The sequence below is a fragment of the Peromyscus eremicus genome, chromosome 10 (assembly GCF_949786415.1).
Source record: "Peromyscus eremicus chromosome 10, PerEre_H2_v1, whole genome shotgun sequence".
Lineage (NCBI taxonomy): Eukaryota > Metazoa > Chordata > Mammalia > Rodentia > Cricetidae > Peromyscus > Peromyscus eremicus.
Genome location: NC_081426.1, coordinates 28,735,150 through 28,760,724, shown reverse-complemented (window position 1 = coordinate 28,760,724; position 25,575 = coordinate 28,735,150). Strand labels below are relative to the sequence as shown.

The following is a 25,575-nucleotide window of genomic DNA, read 5'->3' as shown; positions in this document are numbered from 1 at the left end:
TAGCCCTCCCACCTACAGACTCAAGCTGCCAATACCCTACCAGGTGAAAGGAGAGAGACACCATACACACACAAAGAGCTAACAACTGGAAACCAGAGAATTCCTAAACAACTGAGGGAAAAATTACCTCTAAGACCACAGTGCTAAGCGTAGGGACACTTAGCCTGTGGTCCTAGCACTCAGGAGAAGGTGGTGAAAGCAGAGATAAAAGCCAGCTGGACAACATACAAATGTGCAGCAAGCTTGAGCTCCCTCATAAGACCTTGTCTTAAAAAAAGATTACTGAGGATACAATTAAAGTAATGACTGATGAATATCAAGACAATAAAGTAACAACAAACAGGCGAGTGGTAAAATTACAGGACTTTAAGGTTGGTTTACTGTTAGGAAACTAGAACAATAACACTATTATGAACAGACCAGAGGAGAAAAATCATAATCACCACAGCAGGTGCAAGAAAAACCTCGATAAATTTCAACATCCTTTCCTCATAAACACATTCAAGAAATTGAAGAGTCACTGGCTTCTGTCCTAGGATTCGATGGAATATCTAACCCTTAGCCCTAGAGCCAGCTTCTCAGTTAATGTGGAAACACTTCAACCACTTTAGGAAGGATGTTTTAGTAGAGAAGACAACTAGAGGTGCAAGACTTGGAAGAGAGGCTTGTGTGAACACCTTTAATCAGTGCTGGTACGAAGAAGCAGGCAGACCTCTCCAGGCTAGCCAGAACTACATGAGACCTTGTCTCAACAAACAAACGAATAACAACGAAAGAAATGACACCCTCCCCCAACAAACAAGAACCCCAAAAGCTGGAGATATAGCTAAGTGGTTAGAAGCATTGGCTACCCTTCCAGAGAATTCAGGTTTAATTCCGAGTACCGACACAGCAGCTCATTACCATCTGTAACTCTAGTTCCAACTTGACACTCCTCCTTCCTCCACAGGTACCAGGCAAGCACATAGGCAAAACATCCATACACATAAAAAATTAAAATCAAGCTGGGCATGGTTATACATGCCTTTAATTATAGCACTCAGGAGGGAAGGCAGAGGCAGGTGAATCCCCGAGGCCAGCCTGAGAAAAGACACAAATTAGTAAAATTTAGAAATGAAAAGAAAGCTGGGTGGTGGGTGGCACACTCCTTTAATCCCAGTACTTGGAAGGCAGGGGCAGGTGGACCTCTATGAGTTGAGGCCAGCCTGGTCTACAGAGCGAGTTCCAGGACAGGCTCCAAAGCTACACAGACTTGGAAGAGAGGCTTGTGTGAACACCTTTAATCAGTGCTGGTACGAAGAATCAGGCAGACCTCTCCAGGCTAGCCAGAACTACGTGAGACCTTGTCTCAACAAATAAACGAATAACAATGAAAGAAATGACACCCTCCCCCAACAAACAAGAACCCCACAGAAAAAACAGGAAAAAAGAACAAAAAGATGACACTGTAACAGAAATAAACAAATTACAGAAAATCTTAAAGATCTAGTTTTAAACCTCCATCCACTAAATTGGAAAATGCTTCCCACATTAGAAAAAGCCCAGGGCCTTGATGGAATTGTAGTAGAATTATATCTAAACTTCAAAGAAGAACTAATGCCAATGATGTAACATGAATCTCTAAATGGTCTCCTAATAAAAACCTCAAATCAGAAATATTGGAGTAAATGCTGAAAGATCAGAGAGACAAAGGAACAAGCCACAGCCACCACCTCTTACCTCACCAATTCCTCAGCCTGAAAAACCTTCACCCGATAAGCCTCTAGCCGAATAAGCTTCCTCAGTGGAAAAGGCTTCTAGTTCCCGTCTCCTCTGCCTTATATATCTTTTTCCAACCAGCCATTAAAGGCCCTGTGCTTCCCAAATACTGGGATTAAAGGTGTGTGCCAACAGTGTCTGGCTCTGTTTCTCTCCTAGACTGAGTCAATCTCAAGTAGTCCAGGGTGGCTTTGAACTCACAGAGATCCAGATAAATCTGTGTCCCAAGTGCTATGATTAAAGGTGTGTACCACCATTGCCTGGCTCTGTTTCTCTCCTAGACTAAGTCAATTTCATATAATCCAGGGTTGCTTTGAACTCACAGAGATCCAGACAGATCTCTGCTTCCCAAATGCTAGGATTAAAGGCCTGGCCTCTGTTTAATCTAGTGGCTTGTTCTGTTCTCTGATCTTCAGGCAAATTTTATTAGGGCACACAATATATCACCACACAATACTATTTAAATTATTCCATAAAACAGAAAAGTAAGGCTTCCAAACTCTTCTGCGTCCAGTATCACCTTGATACCAAGACCAGATAAAGATATAACAGCAATAACCAAAGAGCCAGGTATGGTGACACATACTTTGAGTCCCAGCACTTGGGAAGCAGAGAGGCATAGGATCTCTGAGTTCAAGGCCAGCCTGGTCTACCTAGAGAGTTCTAAGACAGCCAGGTCTACACAGAGAAACTCTGTCTATGTATCTAGTTAGTAGAGGGCTTGCCACAAAGCCCCATGTTCAATTCCCACTACTGCATAAAATGGGAGTGGTAGCACACACTTATAATTCTAGTATTTGGAAGGTTGAATCAGAAGAATCAGAAGTGCAAGGTTACCCTAAGCGATACAATGGGAGCTGGAGGTTATCTTGGATTACATAAGACCCTAGCTGAAAAAAATAAAATAAAAAGCAAAACACAAACCACACAAACCAAAGAGCAGCCGTAACAACAACAACAACAACAACAACACACACACACACACACACACACACACACACACACACACACACACACACGAGTAGGGGGAGTGCACATCAGTCATCCCTCCCTGTCTACAGACACATGATATACCTACTCCAGTAAACTCCAGTGACTGACAGGACTTGAACAGTGAAGCAATTTTGTAAAGCAAAGGATGTGATGTATAAAAACACACACACACACACACACACACACACCAAAACAACACAACTTCACATAACCAACCAGTTAGGCTGCACTAGCTAACAGGAATACAATTTGAGCCACATATATTTTTAGGAGTCAGATTTTAAAACTTAAAAAGAAACATTATATTACATTGTAATTAATATATAAATTGTATTATGGTAAAGGATGTGGCTCAGGGGTACGCTGCTTTTCTGACATGCACAAGCTATGAGTTTTAATCTTAGCACTGAAAAATAAATACATGGAGATATTTCTTAAAACTGTTTCAAAATGCAGTATGTACTTTATAGTTACACTACCTTAACCCACACTTCAATACAACGTAAGTCATACAGAAGAGTGGCATAATTCCCCCTGCCCCCTAATAACTGGGCAGTGGTGGCACATGTGAGGCCAGCCTGGTCTACAGAGCAAGATCCAGGACAGGCACCAAAACTACACAGAGAAACCTTGTCTTGAAAAAACAAACAAAAACAAAACACCCAAAAACCTAAGAAGTGAGAAGAGCCCGTAAAATACAGAGAGAATCTAAAAATAATAGTTCAGAGCAATAAATGCAGGATGGATCACTAAGCCTGGACACAGAGCCAGAGCATATGAAACCTGCTGCAGAAGGGCAGCACTGTAGGCCATAGGGGCAGGATGAGCTTCTTCATAAATGCTTCAAGACAATTGTGTAACCATTTGGGAAAAGAGAAAAATGGACCCGTACCTCACTTCATACCCAAGAATAAACCCCAACTGTATTCAAGATCTATATGAGAGAGGGAAAAGAAACCACACAAACACTAGAGAGAAATGTATGTATCTTCCTCCCAGTAAATCAACTCCACAAGAAACTTAGGAACTAGCAGGAAATCTTAGTGGCATTGGACACAGGTGAAAAATTCATATCCCTAATTTGTAAAGATTTCTTAAAATACAAATAACAAAATTCTAGTTAAAAAACCAAACAAAACAAAACAAGAAAAAGGTACGTACTGGATAGTTTTATATCAGTTTGACACAGGTTAGTCATTTTGGAAGAGGGAATCTCAATTGAAAAAATGACCCCACCAGACTGGCCTGTGGGCAAGCCTGCGGTACGTTTTCTTGATTGATGTGTGAGGGCCTAGTTCACTGTGTGGATGTTGCTATCCCTGGGATGGTGGTCCTGGGTATTATAAGAAAGCAGGCTCAGCAAGCCATGAGGAGCAAGCCAGTAAGCAGCACTCCTCTATGGCCTCTGCATCAGTTCCTGCCTTCAGTTCCAGCCCTGACTTTTTAGGATGACAGACTACAAGCTCTAAGATGAAATAAATTGTTTCTCCACAAGTTGCTTTGGTCATGATGCTCTATTCAACAACAGAACCTCTTAATGAAAACAAGATATTAATAGAAAATTTACAAAAAGGCATACAAACAAACTTTCTGCAAAAGTCTACTGACCTCACTGTAAATTAGATGGAAATGCCTATAAAAACCACCCCTAGGAGTGATTCCAGGTAATGGGTTGGTACAAGTTAAAAAGCCCAGCACGGTACTCCAGGCTGGGAGAATATGGAGGCATCCCACAAAATAACTGTGCACTTGCCATTTGATCAGAACTCTCTTTTCTGAGCAAGCATCCTAAAGATACACCTGCAGTCAGGAAGACAGACGTGGACAGCATTATACCCAGTACTGTGTGAGATTATAAAGCTCTGGGAACAACCCAATTACTGAACAACCCAAAGAGAATGGCTGAAGAGATTGCAGCACATTCCAAACAACTGTAAAGACCAAGGAAGAGTTCTCTGAACAGATATGAAGAATAAATTAAGTTTAAAAAGGAAAACCAGAAAAATGCAAAGGAATATGCAGCATGCTACCTTTATGTACAAAACAGAAAGTTCATACTTCATCGGAGTGTAAGGACAGAAAATTCTGCAACTACTTCAAGAACGATCTAGACCCATGTAAGTCAGTAACCACGTGAATAATTGATCAAATTCTCACTATCCAAGGACACCTGAGAACACACACCATGCACTGGAGTGTCATGGGAACTCACTGTGACATAGATAACAAAACTTATTAACTTTAAGATGGGCAAAAATGGGCAAATATTACCTTACCCCAAGATGACCCAGGAGGCAAAGGATGTTACAGCTGCCACCTTTCTTACCCTCCAGTTTTGACCTATAGATTCAACTAACCATAGATCAAAATACATTGATAAAATATTGTGCACTTTTTATGTCTAAATTATTTCAAAATATAATGTAGCAGCTACAATTATTATTGTTGGTGGAAAAGTCACAGATAAGCAACATCCCACCTGTAGAGAGCTCACACACACACAGAACAGTACTAGCCCTTATGATCTTTATTTACCAATTGAACTGCTGGTTCTGTCTCCTTTCTTCTTTTTATTTTTCTTATTCTTGCCCTTGGGCTGAGGAGAACTGGCCAGAATCAGCCTGCCATTCTGCAGGAGCTGGCTGGGGGAGGGTGGTTCAGGAGTGACAGTGTTCAGCTTCTCCTCTTTGATGTGGCTCAGCTGCTTTTTGTTGTTGTTGTTGCTGTTGGCCTTCCTCTCCTCTCTCTTCTGCTCTGTGAGGAGAGCAAGGTCAACTACTTTAGGCTTTAACTCAGGCTGGGTCCGAGGCTTGGGCTGTACCTCCATGGTTTTGGGAGGCTCCATGGGCTTCCGGGCTGGCTCATTGCAAGTCTTGCTGGTCTGCTTTAACTTTTGTTTGCTGTTTCCCTCCTTGTGATGATGCATCATATCCAAGAGAAACGCAAGAGGCTCGTGCTGCTTCCCATTGACTTCCTTAGGTAGCAGAAGCTTGGAGTCTCTGGGGTCCATGGGGTCTGTAGTATCCCCGTTGGCTCCAGGCCCTGGCCTAGGCTCTGAGTGGTTCATGTGTCTGGAAGGGGAGTGAGATGAGGTTTCTGGTTCTTCAGTTTGTTCTATTGAGCCATTGTGGATGTTTTCGGAGTTAGAGATAGACTCTGTTGCTGCCTGAAAATTTCTAGCAAGCATGTCCAACTTGGAACAGTCTTTACTCGGCCGCTCCTTTTTCTTCTTTTTCGCAGCTCTTAATTTCTGAAGCTCCTGAAGCCGCTGAAATTCCTCCTTGAAACGCTGCTCCTCATCTTCTTCTTCCTCCTCCTCCTCATCTTCCCGCTGCTTTTGCTCCTCCTGATGATGCAGATGCTCCCGTGCCCTGGCCTCAGCTTCCAGGCGTGCCTTCTCTTCTAGCTGTCAATGGAAAAAAAGAGAAGAGGGCTTAAAACCATGGTAAGAATTCTAAAACTTGCCAGGGCTGTTCACGTGGCTCAGCAGGTAAAGGCACTTGCCAAGCCCCACATGGTGGAAAGTCATCCTGTAATAGTTGTTCTTTGACTTATATACATATCCCTCCCTCCACGTAAGAGTTAACTCTAGAAACTTGAGATATCAATCACATGTTGCAAAATAAACTCTGAAAGAGAAAGTAGGGTTGGGGATTTAGCTCAGTGGTAGAGCGCTTGCCTAGCAAGCGCAAGGCCCTGAGTTCAGTCCTCAGCTCCAAAAAAAAAAAAAGAAAGAAAAAAAGAAGGAAAGAAAAGAGACAGTAAGTACTAAAACCTTCGCCATACCTACTTGCAATTATTCCACCCTACAGAACTGTTGGACCTCATCTCCCACTGCAGCATACACGTGCTTTACTGTGAACAGGGCAGCTGCCAGCCTCTGACCAAGAGCTGGGTGCTGGGAGCAGTCAAAGCAGCTGTTGTGCTGGATGTGCAGCACCCAGAGAGCCAATCACTTCTTTATGTGCAAGGCAAGGAATCAGCTTACTGACTGCATAAGCTCCTGACCCACTTAGCTGTCCAGGTGAGGGCTGAAGCTAACATGGAACTGCATAAACAAGACACAAACTAAATGTGTCCAAAAATTAAGAAAAAAAAAAAATCCCTCCCCACGTTGGCAGGCAGTCTCAATGTATGTTGACTTGCACAAGGACAAAGGGCTTTCAGAACTGTTCAGCACCACACAGCAAATATCGCCCAGTGCATTTCTACCTTTCCAACTTGATAGAAAGAAGTTTCACCAAGTGAAGATTTCACACCCTCCCCCCGCCCTAAGACAGGGTTTCTCTGTGTAGTTTTGGAGCTTGTCCTGAAACTTGCTCCGCCTGCCTCTGCTTCTCGAAGGCTGGGATTAAAGGTGTGTGCCGCCACCATCTGGCTAGATTTCATTTTATTTATGATACTAACCCACGGGCCAAGTCCTGTCACAGACCTGAACTTGGGCAAGTAGATGTCTACCTCTGGTGACATGCTATGTCCTCTCGAGGTGAAAACTGTTCAGTTGTTTCCAACCAAGGGCAGTTGTCTAACCTTACCCTTTATAATGTTGATGTTATGAAATGTCTTTCAAGTAGATGGGCCTGTGGGTCAGAACAAGAATGTGGGAGGTCTGCTTGGAAAGGCACATACAGGCACTGCAGGCCAAAACTCAGTCTCATACCAAAGGCATCTCCTTATTCTCAGCTTCTAACCCTCAGAGAGTCCCATCTACTCCCCATGGCAAAAGCTCTTCCTTCTGTCTCTTGGAAGAAGATCCCCACAAAGGTGGAGGCTCTGCTGTGGCCAGGGCAGCCTCCATGAAGTCTACTACAGACTCACTAGGGAGAAGACATAAAGCTGAGGCTGAGACAGACGGGTTCTCAGAACCCCAGGGCAGGCATGTCAAGCAATGCTGCCTTCTGAAATGGGGACCTGAATGCCCTGAAGTGGAGGGCTGTTACTTACCTTTCTCTGCTTGTGCCTTGCTCTTTTGGCTGCCCGACTACTACTAACTGGCTTGGCCTCTGAGCTGTTTATAAACTGTAACAAATCCTCCACTCTCCGATGGTCAACCACACCCTCCCGTTCTGAGATCTGCTCCATTTTCTTGGGTTGTTCTTCCTTCCTCTTGGTCAGCCGTAAACGAAGTTTTTCCCTCATTTCTGCATAATTTCTACTTGTTGGTGCAGCTGGAGGCTAAGGTAAGAATATAAATAAATTAGACCTCAAGTTTTAACAACTTTGAACAGAACAAATTTCAGAACACTTATCTCTAAAAATAACCTGTTTAAATTTAATTAAAAAATTACTTAAATAGCATATCATTGTACAACAAAAATTAAGGAAAAAAGCAAAGCCTAATTATCACTATGCAACCTAAACGTTGAGTTTTGGCAACTACCTTTCAACTTGGTATACATTTGTGAAAATCTAGTAAAATATATACAAATGGATTTTTTATAGCTGGAAACAAACCACACACACATATTTATAATGTCTATTTTTTTACTTAGTATAGTAGGATTACTATCTTCCCCACCACTAGGGCTGAGGACCAAACCCAGGGCTTTGCACTGGCTAGGCAAGAGCTCTATCACTGAGCTACTGAGCTAAATCTCCGACTCTGGAATTATCTTTTGATGCTGATAAATCTCTGCACTGTATCTCTTCAATATTTACTTTTCTCTTTAGTGTTAAAAGAGAAACAAAGGGGAAAAACACTTGGTTTTCAGTCCTACTGCCAATTCCTTACTATTAAAAATCACATGCAAATTTTAGGAAATGGAGATAGAACAAAGCAAAAACAAAACAAAATGTATATGCACCTTCATTCCTTTTTTTCCCTTCCTAGGGGCCATGGGGAACTGTGGGTTGCACAAATACAATTCCTGCTCTGCAGAGTTGTACAAGCATGTAGTGTACCAATACCTTTTGTTCTCATCCAACAAGAAGGTTAGCACTATCCACAGACGGCAGGAGCCAAACTATGGGGGGTTTAGTTAACCTACTTCATTGTCTATTTAAAATTTCACACACACACACACACACACACACACACACACACACACACACAAAAAAAAAAAACCCCAAAAAATGCAGTTCTAGGCAGGTGGCTCAGTTCTGTGATTACAGCACTGAGGAGCCTAAGGCATAAGAGCTGCTGCAAACTTGAGACCAGCCTGGCCACACAATGAGTTCCAGGTCAGCCTATGGAAAGAGACCCTGTCTCCAACAACAGAAACAATCACCACCAATAAAAACAGTGATAAGAGAAAACCTGCAGCAGGGAAATCATGTTTCTTTAGGTAAGTATAATCTGAAAGTGCATATAAAAGCTCAGACATTCATATAGTTTGATAGTATTCATCTCCTGTTATCCTCTTTTATCCTCCTTAAACTCCCTCTGGAACCTTTTTTCCTACCAAGTCCCCTTCCTATCCTGTGGGAGCCCGTTCTCAGGTTCCTCGTGGCTTTACCCAGCAGGTCCGCATAGAGGATGATTAGACCACGGGCCTGAGTGCAGGTGTCTGGGATGGTCTGCACTTGGCTGTGCTGGGGGAGGAGGTCTTTTGCTCCACCCCTTGGCGTCTCTATAAAAACCCTGGGGCAGAGACAGGCAGGGCCCGTTGGAAAAGGTTCCAGGCCCTCTCGAGGCTATCCTTTATTTTCTGTTTATCTCCGCAAGAAATCCTTCTATCTAATATTTCCTGCTGCTCGCACTCAAGAAAACTCTGGGGAACTGTGGGGGTGGTGGGTAAACGCCCCACAGAATGGCGCCATGAACAGGGACTAAAGAAAAAAAAGGGACTAAAGAAAAAAAAGGGGGGACTAAAGAGAAATGAACAGGGACTAAAGACAAAGTAATAGGGACTAAAGATAAAGGAAAATAATAGTTTTATTACAGAGTTTTTGGCGAAAGTGCTGAGTCAGCCCTGCCAGTGGATAAGGCATGCCGGTGTTATGGAAAATATATATTTTTTATATATATTATTGAGGGCCAGGGGTTTTATCCTCGAGAGAAAAGGAAAGCGGACTGGAAGGATGTCCGATGCTGCAGCGCAATTCTCTTCTGTCAAAATTTTCTATCTTCTATCCCTTTCTCAATTTCTATCTGTGAAAAAGTATAAGGCATAGGATAGTAATATAGTGAAGGAAAAACTTAGAAGTGTAAGATTGTGTAGGAAAAATAAGTAAGGGAACTAGACAGAAAAACTCTTCAATTTTCTAACTTTGGGGGCTATGAATGCAAACTGGGGGGAAAATCTTTCTTTGGGCTTTATGGGTAGTAAAGCTCTTTGAGCTTATGGGGAAGAAAAAGTTCCCTATGGAAGCTTTTGACCTGGGGACAGCTGAAATGCTAAGTCCAAGCGGCAGGAGAAGGTAACTTCTCCCTGAGGCAATAATAGGGGTGTAAAAAGCCAAAAAATTTAAAGTTGGGAAGTTTTGTTGGTCTTTCTCTCTGGGGGGGAAAAAAAAACTCAACTAAAAGCTTTTCTTGGAAAATTTTGGGGGGAAAATATCTCTCTAAAAAGCCTTCATCTTTCTCAAAAGCTCTTAAACTTGAAAACTAAAGCCTTTAACTTTCTCAAAAGGGCAAAAATTAGAATCACCTGAAGATATTATTATGGGGACCACCTGTGATTAGCTCAAAGGGAAAACAACAAACCTCTTAAGACAGCAAAACCTAAGTTCTCTTTCAAGCTTTAACAATTCTCCCTGCAATGCAGGAGGCAGGGACAAGTTCCTAAAAACCTCTCTTCAAGCTAGTAAAAGGCAGTGGGTCAGAGTACCCTGAGGGAAATGCTTGGGAGAGTGTGGGTAAAGAGCTATGGAGAGCCCGAAAGGGCAGGAAACTTTACCTGAGAAAAGCAAAAAAGCCAAGCTTTTCAGTTATAGCCCAGCTGAGGCATCAAGGGTTTTGTTTCTGAGTGAGCGTCTTTGAAAAGGTGCTCCTAATCTTCCTAATGCAAAGATCCCCTGAAGCATTGTATCCTTGCTTCTGAGCAAAAACCCAGAGGCGAATGGCCAGCATCTCTGAGTTGGAGTGCATTTCGGGGATACTAGGGTTCCTGCAGTGGTAAACTTCCTGGAGCACACAGCTGAGGCATGAAGGTGCAGGACCCAGGGGAAAACTGCTAATGAACAACCAAATCTAAAGCCAGTGGGAACAGCACAGTTGCCTGCTTTCCTACAAGTCCCGGGTTGATAGGTCCACAGCTGAAAAAAATCTGAGTAAAAAGCTTTTTCTATCAGAGTAAGGACCTTTCTGGGAAAACAGTAAAGCTGAACTGTGTCTGAAGCAGTTGTGCTGCAGAGTCAGAATGCTGTCTGGGTAAAGAGTCCAGCCAGGGCAGAACAGAACTATCCAGGAGTAAAGCTTTCTTTTCTGTCAGAGAAAGCACCTCTTTGAGAAAAGCTTTGTTTCAACTGACTCCCTGACATGAGGGAGTGTAGCCCTGAGGGGTGATTGCCTCTGGCATAAGCTCTGTCCTTGAGCACCCAGACAAACACAATCCACTGGGGGACTGGGCCAGGTGAAAGCCTAATGAAACAAAACGCCTGTCCTAATGGGAGTTTAGAAATGGCAAAAACCTCCCTTGTTAGATTTTCAGTCTGTACGCAAACCACACAGACCCTGAAAACAGAAACGGACAAAAAGCCCCTACCTTCAGTAGCAGGGAAAGCCACCACTGTAGTGTCGGAAACTTTCTGGGGTAGAGGGGATAAACTGAGACCAAACTGGGAACTGTCTGGGAGAAAGACTCTAAAGAAACAGAAGGGACATAATCTTCCCCAGAAAAATATGACCTGAAAAAGCTGCCAGAATTTGAGGCAGATTTGGGGGGGAAAAAAAAAGCCCCTACTTCCAAAGGCAGCTAGCAGAGGTACAGAGCCGCAGACAGATACCTGAAGCTCTGCATCTGGAGGGGAAGGAACAAGCAAAATGAGAATAAAATCAGTGGGAGAAAATCTCTTCTGAAGGAGCTATGGAAAAGCTGTTGTAAATGATCTTGTTTTTCACTGACTGGCTAAGGCAAACACAAGCCCCAAGGAAAGTTGCTATCAGAAATTGTCCACCTCAATGCGCGCTAACGAGGCAGGTGCAGTTCTGATTTGGGGGCCAGTGTCAAATGAAGGAGAGACACCTGATAAAGCCAGCTGAGGAGAGACCAGAAACCTCCCAATGTCCCATAATTGAAAATGTAAAATGCTTGTTCAAATCTCCCTTTGCAAAAGCAAAAAACTTTGTTCAAACTTCCCGGGCAAGAATTTGTAAGCAAGTCTGGTAACAGAGAACCAGTTGACTCTCAGACCCGAAAAGAACTATGGGAAATGACTGATGGGAAAATGATATAAGGGACTGATATGGGACTGATATTATTATGGACTGATATAAGAGAAATGCATTCTGGGAAAGGTAATTTTTCCGCTAAAGATGGTGACATTGCCCTGAAACAATTTTGTCAACTCAAAAATACGTTCATGATAAACTTAAAATACAGTTTTTAAAAGAATAAGGAGGAAAATCATCTAAGAGTTTAAGTGTCAGTTCCAATGAAACATTGAAAGGATACAGAACTAGGCACTTCGCGGTTTGGGGGTTGGTAAAATGCCTTATTTACCCTAATAGCTGTGCAAAGTTTTTAACGGTAGCTGGATGACAGAAAGCTACCTATAAGATCAAACAAGCCACTTTAAAATCCTTAAAACAAGGGAAAGCAGTTTATACACTGAACGTTGTCTTAGATATGAAGAAACTTATGTTGAAATTAAAAAAGTTCTTTGCCTTTTGAACAAACTGCCTGCAATGAGTAATTCCTTTGCAAATCTAATTAAGGGGATAAGAAACAGGCATTCAAAAAAATGACTGCTTTATAGATGGGAAACAAACTTCAGAAAAGCTGTCTTACAAAAGAGTTGCTTCACCTGAAAGTTCCCTATAAGAAATCAATGCTAAATATTACAGCTGCTAATAACATCAGGAGTTAAAGCTAATGAAGAGAAAATACTAAATACAGTTCGGAGCAGTGCCACTTGTGGCTTTACTAGCTCCTTTAGAAAAATACTTTATATCACCTAATAGCTGTGCATTATTGGCGAAGAGCTTTACAGCAGCTAAATACGGTAATTTCACCATCAGTGTTAAGTGAAGTTTTTCCGTAGAACAAATCAAAAGTACTGCTGTAATAGAAACGTTTGTCTGAATTGAAGCACTTAGGGGAGCTATTATGAATTTGGGTGAAGGGACAGCCTCTAGTTAAACACCGTCTACCGCTGACCGTGCATCTCTGCCGGTCCGGAACGGCTGAGAGAACTGGCAACTTTGGAGTGTGGTGTCATCCTGGGAAGGTTACAGTCCCCTAGCAACAACTATCACAATTCCATAACAACAACACTCACTAAATCCCAGTGCTTTATAACAAAGCTGACTATAAACTCTAAACTTTAGAAATGATGTATGTACTTCCTGTCTAGTTAAGAGAATCTGTCTTAATAGAGATAGTGATGATAATTAAGAGTAAGAAGTAGAAAAAGATGAAAATAAGATATGTAAGTTTGTAAAAATTCTCTTGTTAAATCTGTTAAGAAATCTTTAGGTGTTTGCTAAGTTAAAAATATGCTAAAGTAGTTCTATAGTTTCCTTAAGGAGTATAAATAAGTAGATGTATAGAGTTCCTTTAAGCTTGTAAGAAGTAAAGATACTAATTGTAAATGTAAGTTTAAATAAGAAATATGATAAGGGGCTGGAGAGATGGCTCAGAGGTTAAGAGCACTGACTGCTCTTCCAGAGGTCCTGAGTTCAATTCCCAGCAACCACATGGTGGCTCACAACCATCTGTAATGAGATCTGGTGCCCTCTTCTGGCCTGCTGTCATATATGCTGTATACATAATAAAAAAATAAATAAAATAAAATCTTAAAAAAAAAAGAAAGAAATATGATAAGTATATAAGAAGTAATAAGAAATATATTTGCTAAAATAGTTCTATAGTTTCCTTAAGGAGTATAAATAAGTAGATGTTATATGTGAGTTTGTAAAATGTTGAATGTGAGTCTAAATGCTTTGCAAGGCAAAAAATGTTATATGTGAGTTTGTAAAGTGTAAATAAATGTTAAGTGTGAGTCTATTCTTACTGTATATGGTTGAAAGAACCTGAGACACGGAAGGAAGTGTCCTAGTAGACTGCAAAGTAGTCAGTCTGAGCAGTTTTCAAAAGCTCCAGAAGCCGCTAAAAAGCTAAGAATGGCAGACGCGAGAACCAGCACAAGGCATCCGCAGCTGAGATCCGTGGAAAATCAACGCAACACAGAAAAACCTGAGCTAACATCAAAAAACGGTGCGGTTTAGAATACTACTGTACCTAAACAGGTCGGTCTGTGAACAAAAGTTGCAGAGACGCTTGTTTGAACTAAAATTAACTGTAAAAAGTTTTGGTTGTAAAACATCTCTTCATATTTGGAAGTGAAGCCTGATACCAAAATTTATTTCTTGTTTTAACTTTTTGAACTTAAAATGAGATAAAACTACAGAAAGATTTTTGGTTCTGGATTTCTTCATATTTCGAAGGCTAGTACCAGAATTTATCATTTGAATTCTAGGACTTAATGAACTGAACAACAGATTTCATTGCAATGGGACAATTTTGAGTTTACTTACAGTAATGACCCAGAAACTGTTTTCTGGGACTGGTTTTGTGTTACAAATGGAACTGTTTAAATGGAAAAGTTTGGGTTTTCTAACCAGGCTTGAGATTTTGCTTAAATTATAAAGAAAAGGGGGAGAGTTAATATTCCTTAGTCTAATTTCAAGAGTTGTTTGAGTGGATTAATGTCATGTTTTTGTTAGTAAGAAATGCAAATGGGGTATACTAAGACTACTTTTAAAGTGTGTAAAGAGTTTTATTAAGAAACTGCTTTTGGCCGGGCGGTGGTGGCGCACGCCTTTAATCCCAGCACTCGGGAGGCAGAGCCAGGCGGATCTCTGTGAGTTCGAGGCCAGCCTGGGCTACCAAGTGAGTTCCAGGAAAGGCACAAAGCTACACAGAGAAACCCTGTCTCGAAAAACCAAAAAAAAAAAAAAAAAAAAAAAAACACCTGCCTGCTTTTGGATGTTTTCAAAGTGTTCATGGTTAGATTAAAAATATTGCTTTTCAATATGGGTCTGTAGGAATTGTAAGAGTTTGGGTTCCTCTAACTATAATTAAAAAATTATAAAGAAAAGGAGGAGTTATGAGATTGAATTATGTTTGCAAAAACCTATTGATATTAATGCACCCTGGTTTTGTAGAGTTAAGGAAATATTTAAGTTTGATGTGAATACACTGAAGTTTTTCCTATGATCTGTTAGCAAGAAAATTCAAATGATTGAGTTAAAGTTGTAAGACGGAGAAAATTGTTAACTATATTTAGCACCATATATGCTAATTCAAATGGTTCTGTTAAGAGTTTGCTTTGAGTTGTAAGATTGAGAGAATTGTGACTATGTATAGCAATATTTATGTTAATCTGTTAATGGTAATGATGAAGCTAAGGGATTCTTTTAAGTTTGTAGTCGCCTTAAGAGGTTTTGGCTTAGAAAGGGCTTGAGGCAGCTAAGACTGCTGTAGTCACCTTGGACCTAATTCAAAAGAGAAATGCCATCTATATCATCCTCTACTCCCATACTGGGAGGTGTAACAGCTATGGAGACTGCTGTAAGCCATTAATAGTTATTTTTTTTATATATTAAGAAAGGGGGACCTGTGGGAGCCCATTCTCGGGTTCCTCGTGGCTTTACCCAGCAGGTCCACATAGAGGATGATTAGGACCACGGGCCCGAGTGCAGGTGTCTGAGATGGTCTGCACTTGGCTGTGCTAGGGGAGGAGGTCTTTTGCTCCACCCCTTGGCATCTCTATAAAAACCCTAGGGCAGAGACAGGCAGGGCCCGTTGGAATAGGTTCCAGGCCCTCTCGAGGCTATCCTTTATTTTCTATTTGTTTATCTCCGCAAGATTCTCCGCAATAAATCCTTCTATCTAATATTTCCTGCTGCTCGCACTCAAGAAAACTCTGGGGAAGTGTGGGGGTGGTGGGTAAACGCCCCACACTATCCTTTCATGTCTTTTTTAAAAAATGGCCTATTAAGAGGCTGGAGGGATGGCTTAGTGGTTAAGAGTACACATTGCTCTTCCAGAGGACCCAAGTTCAGTTCCCAGCACCCAGCTCATAATCATCTGCAACTCCAGTTCCAAGAGATCAGATGCCTCTGGTAACCACAGGCACCTGCACTCACATGAACACACCCACATACAGTTACTCATACCTACACCTAATTCTAAAAAATAATAAATCTAACACACAATTCTTGCCAAAGACTTAGCAAGTCACGCAAGTGTCAAGTCACAGTACACTAACCACATGCACTTACCCCGCCATGTCCGAAGAACTCACAGTAGCAGCAGTCACAGTACTTGCCCTCCTTCTGGTTGGTGGAAGTTGAGGTGCTGGAGCTGTGCTCGGAGCAGCTGTCCTCATCTGCACTCTCATCCCCATCATCCTGCTGCGGGTCATAGACACCATTCTCGCAGCGGTGCCCTTCACAGTCAGGGTCACTACAAAACCACACACAGCTCATTAGCAAGCAGCCACCCCGGAGGCACTAATTATTCCTCATGCCCACCCACTGTTCTGCTTATTTTTTTTAGACCAAGGCAGCAAAGAGGGCTCATGGCTCTGGGGTCAGAGAATCATGTGCCATCAGCCAAGACAGTGCGGTGACTGGGCTCAGTTAGGAGATATGGCAGACATGTGGTCAGTAGTCATAGCACACACCTACAGTGCCACTGGATGGACACATGACTTTTCTGACTTCCCTGAGACCACTGGTTCCATAATGGGGGTTATAAAAGACGTGCTTCTAACAGGCAAGTTCAAAGGTAACAGAAATGATCTTATAAAAATCACTGTGTGTGGTATTAGTTTCCGTATATACATCTTGTAAATTTTCTGCAGATTCTACCCAATGTATAGCAAAAACAACTTAAAAAAACAAGCAAGGCACACCACACCCTTAATGCCACCAGTGGAGATAGTCAGCATCCCTGACCCTGGTCTTGGCAGCCGGGCCATTGTTCTTTCCTCTGAAGAACTAGAGGCTGAGATTGAGACTGGAGCCTCTCCAACTCCACGGCCTTGGCCTCTGTTGGTGAGGTCTCTTTCTTCTGCACTGGACTTGTTACCTGCCTGGACCCAGAGCACAGTCTGTAGCTATGTTAGTGCAGCATGGCTCCCAGCCCTCCTCACAGGGACCTGGGCTCTGTGGCTCACCTGCAGACACTGGGAGGGGCACTGATGGAGCCATCTGTTGTGGAGGGCGGGGGTGCCACAGGGGTAGGACAGAAGCTCTTTCGTGTATCCACGAACCCGGGGGCTGTGGTTGCAGTTTTGGGGAATGATGGGGCAGCAAGATTTGGAAGGTGAGGTGTGGAGGCTGGAGAGAGTGCAGCAGGAGACAAGGCTGGGAGTGGGGCCAAGCCTGTGGGGCTGTTCCTTGGAGCAGCAGGTGCTGAGTGTCTGTGGTCCTCCTTGTTGAGGCCATGAAAAACATCACCTGCATGTAGAGATACAAGAGAGACTGCCACTGGCCGAAGAAAACAAATACTCATGTTGCCTTTAATTACATTTCTTTCCTTTTTTTTTTTTTTTTTTTTTTTTTTGTGGGGGATTGGGGGGATATTCAGACCTACAGAAACCAAAGAACACTCATTCACCTTCAACCTGACTGGTCACATTTACTTTATTTCCCATACACACCAGACCTGGTCCTAACATCTATAGTAAGCTGTGCTCTAGCTTGGGCTCTTGAGACCCTCTAAGTTTAAAGACAACCTGCGATTTCTCCATTGTGGGAACCAGCATTCATAAGCCAGGAGCTCAGATTCCCCATGTAATATGAATCTAAGCTCCTGACTTTACCAAGGTCATCATGGCTTCTCAACTAATCCAGCTGCTGCTCAACTCTTCCTTTCACAAGACACATTTTTCAAGAGGCTAGCTATCTACTGGTATGGTTTATCTTATCACATCTGATTGAACCATTTTAGACCTAAATCTCACAAAGACAGACTAGATAGAGAATTAATACCCACGTTTGGGGTAAATGTCAGATTTATAGCTCCTAGCTTCCTCCTGAGGGGATGCCCATCATCACCCATAATTGGTCAGCCTCCATGGAAATGTTCTGCTTGCCAAACTGATATCCAGTATTCTTAATGTTCCCTGAAGGACTGGAGATGTGGCTCAAAGGTACCATGTTTGCCAAGCAAGTGTGAAGATCTGGCTGACACACTCTAGTGTATGCATGTGCCCCCCACCCCCATGCACGCACAAAGGGCTGGTGTGCAGGCTATTTATTTAGCTGTTTAGCATAGTATGAGCCTTGGAAGGCTGAAGCAAGAGTATTGCTGTGGGTTTGAGGCTGGCCTAAACTTAACATAGAGAGAGCCTGTCTCATCTCTCACCTCCCCAAAACAAAAGAAGCACTCCTTTTGATGCTTGGCGTCAATTATCAACTTGACAGAATCTGAAATTATCTAGGAGATGGAGGAATGAGCATGCCTGTGGAGGACTATTCTCATTATTTTCATTGGTGTGGGAAGACCTATCTTAATTGTGAGTGAACTGTTTCCTGGACAGATGAATCTGAACTATATATTCTGAAGACACTGAACTGAACATGTGCATGCATTCATTGCTCTCAGCTTCCTGATTATGGATGCAATATGACCAGCTGCTTCAAACTCCAGATGCTTTGATTTCCCTGGCAGGATAGATAGAACCCCTTCTTTCTTGGGTTGCTTTTTTCAGGATATTTTGCCACAAGAGGAAAAGAAACAAAAACACTCCCTCATTAGGCTGGCCTATATTATCTAATGGACTGCTGGCTGCAGCAGAGTAACTTTGTTTCTACTCTATGCTGTAAAGAAGAGTTTTCTCAACCTTAGGAGCCACTCTGAAAATCCCTAGGGATTCCTGACTTTGAGTGCCAAGTTTCTTTCTTTTTCATGTCCTTCAGTAAGGAGGACAATCATGATTCTTTCTGATGCTCAAACGGCCTCAACTTTGGTTGATGAGGTACAAACCAGCTCCCATGTCCTCAGACATTTACCCCAAGTCTCTAGAACCATTTCTTTGCTTTTAGGTCCCTTCTAGCAGTCAATAAGTGGTTAGTATGAGTGCTAGCAGGCTAATCTTGTTGGCTTGCACAAGTCTTTTGTTCAGCAGTAGCTGTGCTCAGAAAGCAATGATCTATGCCCATCACAGAAGACAAAGGCTGGAGGTAAGACACAGAGCTCAGCAACCCAAGGGTATTTTGAATGACAGCTAAAATTCCAACCAGAATCCACAGGGCATGTTCTTGTGCAGAAGTACCTTCAGGTGTTTCATTTCCACCTCTAGAAAGGCAAAACAGTAACAAGATGAGTGATGTAAGAAGTGAAAAGCTGAAAGGCTCTCAGGATCCTTACCTATGGAAGGTGGTCTTCTGGATGACACTTTGAACTGACTGCTGCTAGACTGCACTGTGGTGGCCGTGCATGACACAGAGGATGTGGCTGAGGAGGTGGCCATGGCGACTGTGTTTGCCATGGCAACTTCATTTGCTTCCATAAAAGCATCTTGGAAATTGTATAAACACTTCTTTTTTGCAGCATTTTTCTTCTCTTTGATATCTGAAACTGTAGGAGCTTCATTGCTGGGTGGAGGTGGAAGGGCTTCAGGTCTTGTTTCTGAGAGCACTGGCCCTAATATATCACTCCCTTTGGAGAAGAATGGGAAAATTAAGGCTTCTAAAAGAAATATCACTTAGCAAAAAACCCTAAAGAACATGTTGACACTGGGGCCACTACTGAAGCCAGGACTCCTCTGGAATGATGCTTTTATTCTATGGAATGTTTACTGAGCACCTATTATGTGCCAATTCCTGTGCTAGGTGTTTTCCAGTATCACTGAATGCCTTGAAACCAGTTCTCGGGGTTGGAAATGTTATTTCCATCCTAAAGATGAAGAAACTGAGGCTCAGAAAGGCTAAGCAACTTGCCTAAGGTCACACAGCTAGAAATCCCTTCAAACATAAATCAGGATGTCAGGACTAGCTTCTGTGAGCACATTCAAGGTTGGGTGTGGAGTGACCAGGGGCTCTGGCCATCTGAAGACAGAGAGGTGTAGGTACCAGCCCCTCCCAGGTGACCCTGGACCTAAGCCTGAAATAACAGTTGAGCCTCAGCAACTGAGGCAGCTGGGAAGAAGGTGCTTGTTAGAGGGGAGAGAGCCCTTTAGGGTCAATACAGAAACCAGCAAATAGGAGCTTGAGTCACAGCAATCAAGTGGATGTGTCACTATCTTTCTGCCCCCATGCACTGAGCTGATGTCTAGTGGTCACCATTATTTGAGAACTACAGGCCAGATACAGACCCTGGAAACTAGATCTTCTGTGGCTGGGCAGCACAATGTGGCTCACTGTGCTGGCAGGTAGCATGGAGCCAGTGTTAGCTTTGTTAATCAATGCAGTGGACCCATGAGTGCAGATGTGGAAGGGTGGATGGGATGCCAGGCCCCAGGGCCTCCCACTGGGGAGTGTGATGATGACCATCTTAATTGGCTCAGGGTATTTAAAACCTTAAGAAAGTTTTAATGAATTCCTTACCAGAAATTGTATCTGGCAAGAAAGTGCCAGGATTCCAGTTCTTATCATTCATCACTTCTGATCCCCAAAGACTTATAAATTTAGAACTATTCCACTCTGGAGTGTTCCCAAAACAGCTCGGGTAAATATGGTCTTGAAGAGATGCATTGAATGCCTGAGGCTTATTTGTGTGACTCTGAACAGGTGCTGGCGGTAAAGCCTACAAAAAAAAAGTTCTAATCACATATCAAAATTAATATTCTATATACCTGTGTAGTTCAACTACAAACAGACAAATTGTGACTGAAACCTTGAGGGCTATGCTTCCCACAAGCCAATGTCCATGGGGAGTACATCTCACAAATGCTGGAGTGGAGGTTTACTTAGGAAGGCTACACATGTAGGTTGATCTTTAACTCAAAGGTTCTTGATGCCTTCAGATAACTCAGCCACTTCTAACATTCCTATCTAGTCACATTTTAAATATGGTTCATACACATAAGAACTTTTCTGTGGCTTAAGTCTCCTTAGAGGTACTGATGAACACTGTCAAATAAGTTTGGAAGCACTGATAACATTGGTAAGGTTCTTAACTCTCAACTCTTAGAGCTGTGCCAAGAGCAACACAGATCTGAAGAGCTAGAGGGATTTTGGTTGTGCTCTGAAACTGGGGTGTTGACTTACTCCCATTTCCAGGGAGAAAGTCATTCCAACCTCATCAGCACACTGGCCTGGGGCCCTGAGGAAGGCCCTGAGAGGCCAGGGAAAGGGAATGGGATACAGTCAGCGAGCCATTCAGCAATGCATATTTACTGAATGCCAAGTTGCTGGCAGCTCCCTGTACACACGTGGGTGCCCTAGGGCTCTCCCTGCTTGATACCTAAGAAAGTCCTAGGAGGGCTGTGCCATTCACACAGCTGCATTGCCATGCTGGCTTCCACATAGGGATCTGGGCCTCCTACCAGTCCTTTTCCTCACAGTAGCCCAAGTGATCTTTATTTAGAATGCTGAGGTAGCATTCTGCTACTTTTCAGATACAAACCAAAGTCCTTCCACGGCCCATGACATCCTAGGGAAATAAACACCCACTTCTCCTGCTCAGCAAGCCTGGGCACACAGACCTTCCTTTCTGGTCTCCACCTCTCCAACCTCTCTTCTATTCTCACCTGTGTCTAAGCTCTGAAACCTCTTCATGTACACTCACTCCCAAACCTCAAGCCCAGATGCCACTGTCCCAGAAAAGCTGCCACTTTTCTGTTTTGGCTACTCAAGACCCAACCCAGTACCAAGGCGAGCCTCCCACTTAACACCTTGGGATCTGGCCTCCTCTTCCTCCTTCACCTGCCATAGCAGAATTCAAGATTGACTTGTAGCCTGATATTCTAATTCTGCCATCTTCTAAATTACAAGTACTTCATGAAAAGATGAGCCCTGTACCCCAGCCCTGGACAATGCTGGGCATACTGTGTTCCTTTGGTAGAGTCAAGTATTGCTGAGATGAGTGAATGGACCATGCTCTGGGCAAATCACAGACCTGGCATTAGGATGATCCCATTCTTTGTGATGCATAAATGAATAGTGGATTCTGTAGATTCCAGTTTGAGGGCTTCAAGGGAATTCCCAATTGCAGGTGATGGTCAGATGGAGGAAGGAAGGGGGATAGAGTTTGGGGATGACCTGTTAGATGTGGACAGTAGAGGCTCCATCAGAAGTAACTGATTACTGTCCTGAAGAGGCAAGGGAGCCCTAAGAGTGTCAAGCCAGGAGAAGACAATCTGGTCAGTTTATTAGAAAGGTCAGCTGTGGCAAGACAGTGATGATTAGCAAGGCAAGGATATGCTGAAGCTACTGGTTAGGTGATGAGAAATGATGACACAATGGGGTGAAAATGGTGAGGAAAAAAAAAGGTCTGTGAGTGAACCTGGAAGTCATCCCTGGCTCTGTTGTGAGAGTATGGTCAATGAGAGGTAAACAGAAACTGGGCAAAAATCTCAGCCTCCCTTTTAGTAGCTGTGTGACCTCAGGCATATCACTCAATCTTTTGTGCTTTAGTTTTCTCATCTGAAATCTGGAAATCCTACCCCAGCAGAGGTTTTGGTAAGTGAGTACTGTGCCCTGCCTGCAGGAAGATTTGGTGAGGGCAAAGATGAATTCCTAGTACTTACTAAGACTATGCCAAATCCCACCAGCTAGACCCACTCTAACATGAAAAAGTTGGGCAGTGACTCTAATCAGTCCACTGGCACACTGCAGAACATCCTCTAACCTGGAGGGCTCTGGGAAACTGGCGGAGGGGAGACAGACAAGTAGAGCCAATGTTCAGAGTCCAAAAGTATTGTAGACAGGATTAACGGGCCTGGATGGACCACTCAAAAGCAAGCGCCTAAACAAGGTGTTCTGGCAAGGGAACTCACAGGGAGAAAAAAGATAGGAAAATAATGATACTACATTTTAACAGATACTTCGTTCCACAAAGTAATAAAAAAGCTAAGAGGTATCTTGCTTGAGACCTGCTGATAAAGAACAAGTAATTTGGGAACCTTTGGCTAAGGGGCAGAAACACCTGCTAGCACACTTCAGCCTGCTTGCTAGCCAGGGTGTGGGGTGAGATATGAGCAGAAGCACCTCCAGGGATCTCGGGTACTTAAGAGCTTCCTGAGACTCTCCTTGGACACAGCTGTGCACTGTCTGGCTTCCCCTCTGGTCCCTCATCTCTACAATATTCATGTCTAGACCCTTGTTCATTCTTCCCAGGGCTCTCTACTCTGTGATGACCCTTGCGCTCTACTCAGATCCGCTCTCCAGTGTTAACTTCCTACCTATGTCTATCCACAAGTTACCAGAAGAATGACAAAGTGTCCTTGCTGTTGTGGCTCAGGAGATGGAACCAAGAACGTTGTGCATACTAGGCAAGTGTCACCAGGCTTGCCACAGGATTTGCTATTTTTTTAAAATATTTATTATGTATAGTGTTCTGTCTGCATGTATGCCTGCATACCAGAAGAGGGCACCAGATCTCATTATAGATGGTTGTGAGCCACCATGTGGTTGCTGGGAATTGAACTCAGGACCTCTAGAAGAGCAACCAGTGCTCTTAACCTCTGAGCCATCTCTCCAGCACTGGATTTGTTATTTTATTCTGATTATGTTTTTGCCTTCTCTTTTGAAAACATTGACCAGGGTGTTTCTAAAATGCAGCACAGGGCCTGGCACATACTGGGTGTTCAATAAACAATTGCTGAGCACAGCTGAGTTCAGGGGAGTAAGGGGCCCAACGGCCATGCTCTTACATAATTTACTTACACATTTCTTCAGAAGCCCACCTACTTAAAGAAGAGGCCCAAGTATAGAGACTGAAGGCAAAAGTGAGGGGATAGGTAACAAAAAAAGTTGTATTTTTTCAATGTTTTTATACATGATGCCTGCTATGCTTAATAGCATAAATGTTCTTTCTGAAAAAAGCAGCTGTCTGCTAAGTGGACTACTGTGGGCTTCGCTTTGTAAGTATACCAGTGATTAACTAACGAAGTCAGACTCTTCACACAAATTCACAAAGCTTCAATTAACAGAAAATTTGAATTGTTTTCCACTTTATGACAGAAAATAATTCATGAAAAAGAAAATTCTTTTCTGTAAGTAAAAACTCTGACAAGAATGCAAACAAGTACAGCTTCATAACGCTGCAATCATTTTGGAGTAGGTGATTCAGTCTGTCTTCCCTACCCACACCAGCCCAGACACCAAGACTAAAGGATGGCATGCCCAGACATCACAATATGGGACCATTAACTGAAGAAACTTCCACTGTACAGTCAGACCAACAGGAATTGCAGCCAATGAGAAAGTTAACACAAATATTCCTCCTTTCTTTTTTTCGGGGTGTGGGGGTTGGGGGTTTCAATACTTCCCAGGGATGGTAAACAGGCAATGGTCTTTGTACTAGAGGCTATAGGAAGTATAAGCACTACCTCTTACAGAAAAAACACCCAACATCACCACAAAATCCCTTAGCATGAACTCTTTTCCACACTACACATCCCCACAATGCCTAATCTGACTTGGAAGGAAAAGAACTACAATGGGTATCTCAGAAACCAGGCAAACATGAAAGCAATAAAGTATACTTCAATCACTGAAAGAAAATACGACACACTTAGAACTGTACACTCAGTAAATTAATCCTTCAAAGTGAAGAAGAAATAACAAACTTCTTCAAATGCGTAAGGAACTCACTTATGGTAGACTGGCCCTGCCTGAAACTAAATGACTTTCTTCAGACAGAAAGGAAATTATACAGGTCAGAGGGCTGGGTCCACATGTAGAAAGATCATGAATAGATGCAACATAAAATGTTTTCTCATATTCCTAAATGATCTAAAAGACAACTGCTATCTTCATGTGAAGGCAACTGTCTGGGAGATCAACTTACGGTCAGGGAATGCACCTAATACTATATGGAAAAGGTGGAGAAAGGAGGAGGCATTTTCCTGAAGCCACTTAGGCCATGTGCAGGGCTTGCCAATGTAATCTCAATGGGAATTTAGTTAAAGGCACACTGTGAAGTTCAGAGCAACAGCAAGACAACTAAAATGTAAGTATCACTGATATATCACAAAGTTTTTAAAAGTATAAAATATAGTTAAGAGCTGGGCGGTGGTGGCGCACGCCTTTAATCCCAGCACTCGGGAGGCAGAGCCAGGTGGATCTCTGTGAGTTCGAGGCCAGCCTGGGCTACAGAGTGAGTTCCAGGAAAGGCGCAAAGCTACACAGAGAAACCCTGTCTCAAAAAAAAAGAAAAAAAAAAAAAAAGTTAAGTAGAAGCCTTTAAAAATGAATATAAAACAGCTACACAGCTGATAATAATCCAAATATATCCCCCCAAATCATTCTTATCACTGTTATATTCCATAAAAATAGAGAAAAATATGACATGAAAAACAGAAGCACAAGGTATAAGAAACTCAACTATACCTATCTAAGACAACCATTTCTATTATTTTAAATTATGTGTTGGGTGTGTGTGTGTGTGTGTGTGTGTGTGTGTGTGTGTGTGTGTGTGTGTGAGCATGTGCATGGGAATAAAGATAGCCACGTAGACCAGAGGCATCAGATCCCCCTGAAGCTGGAGTTACAGGTTGTGAGCTGCCCGACCTAAGTGCTGTGAACTGAGCTTGGATCCTTTG

The 25,575-nt window shown here is 42.8% G+C and overlaps 1 protein-coding gene across 3 annotated transcripts in view; it reads right to left on the bottom strand.

Moving 5' to 3' along the window:
* Positions 1 to 25,575, bottom strand: part of Fam193a (family with sequence similarity 193 member A) — a 135,461-nt gene that overhangs the window by 14,723 nt on the left and 95,163 nt on the right. For all 3 annotated transcript variants that reach the window (XM_059275715.1, XM_059275716.1, XM_059275717.1), the window contains 6 exons: positions 20,414 to 20,612; positions 19,236 to 19,526; positions 17,038 to 17,320; positions 16,139 to 16,322; positions 7,696 to 7,926; positions 5,287 to 6,157 (listed from right to left, as the gene is read on the bottom strand). In XM_059275715.1, coding sequence (XP_059131698.1) covers positions 5,287 to 6,157; positions 7,696 to 7,926; positions 16,139 to 16,322; positions 17,038 to 17,320; positions 19,236 to 19,526; positions 20,414 to 20,612 — 2,059 coding nt within the window. The remainder of the gene's footprint in view (positions 1 to 5,286; positions 6,158 to 7,695; positions 7,927 to 16,138; positions 16,323 to 17,037; positions 17,321 to 19,235; positions 19,527 to 20,413; positions 20,613 to 25,575) is intronic.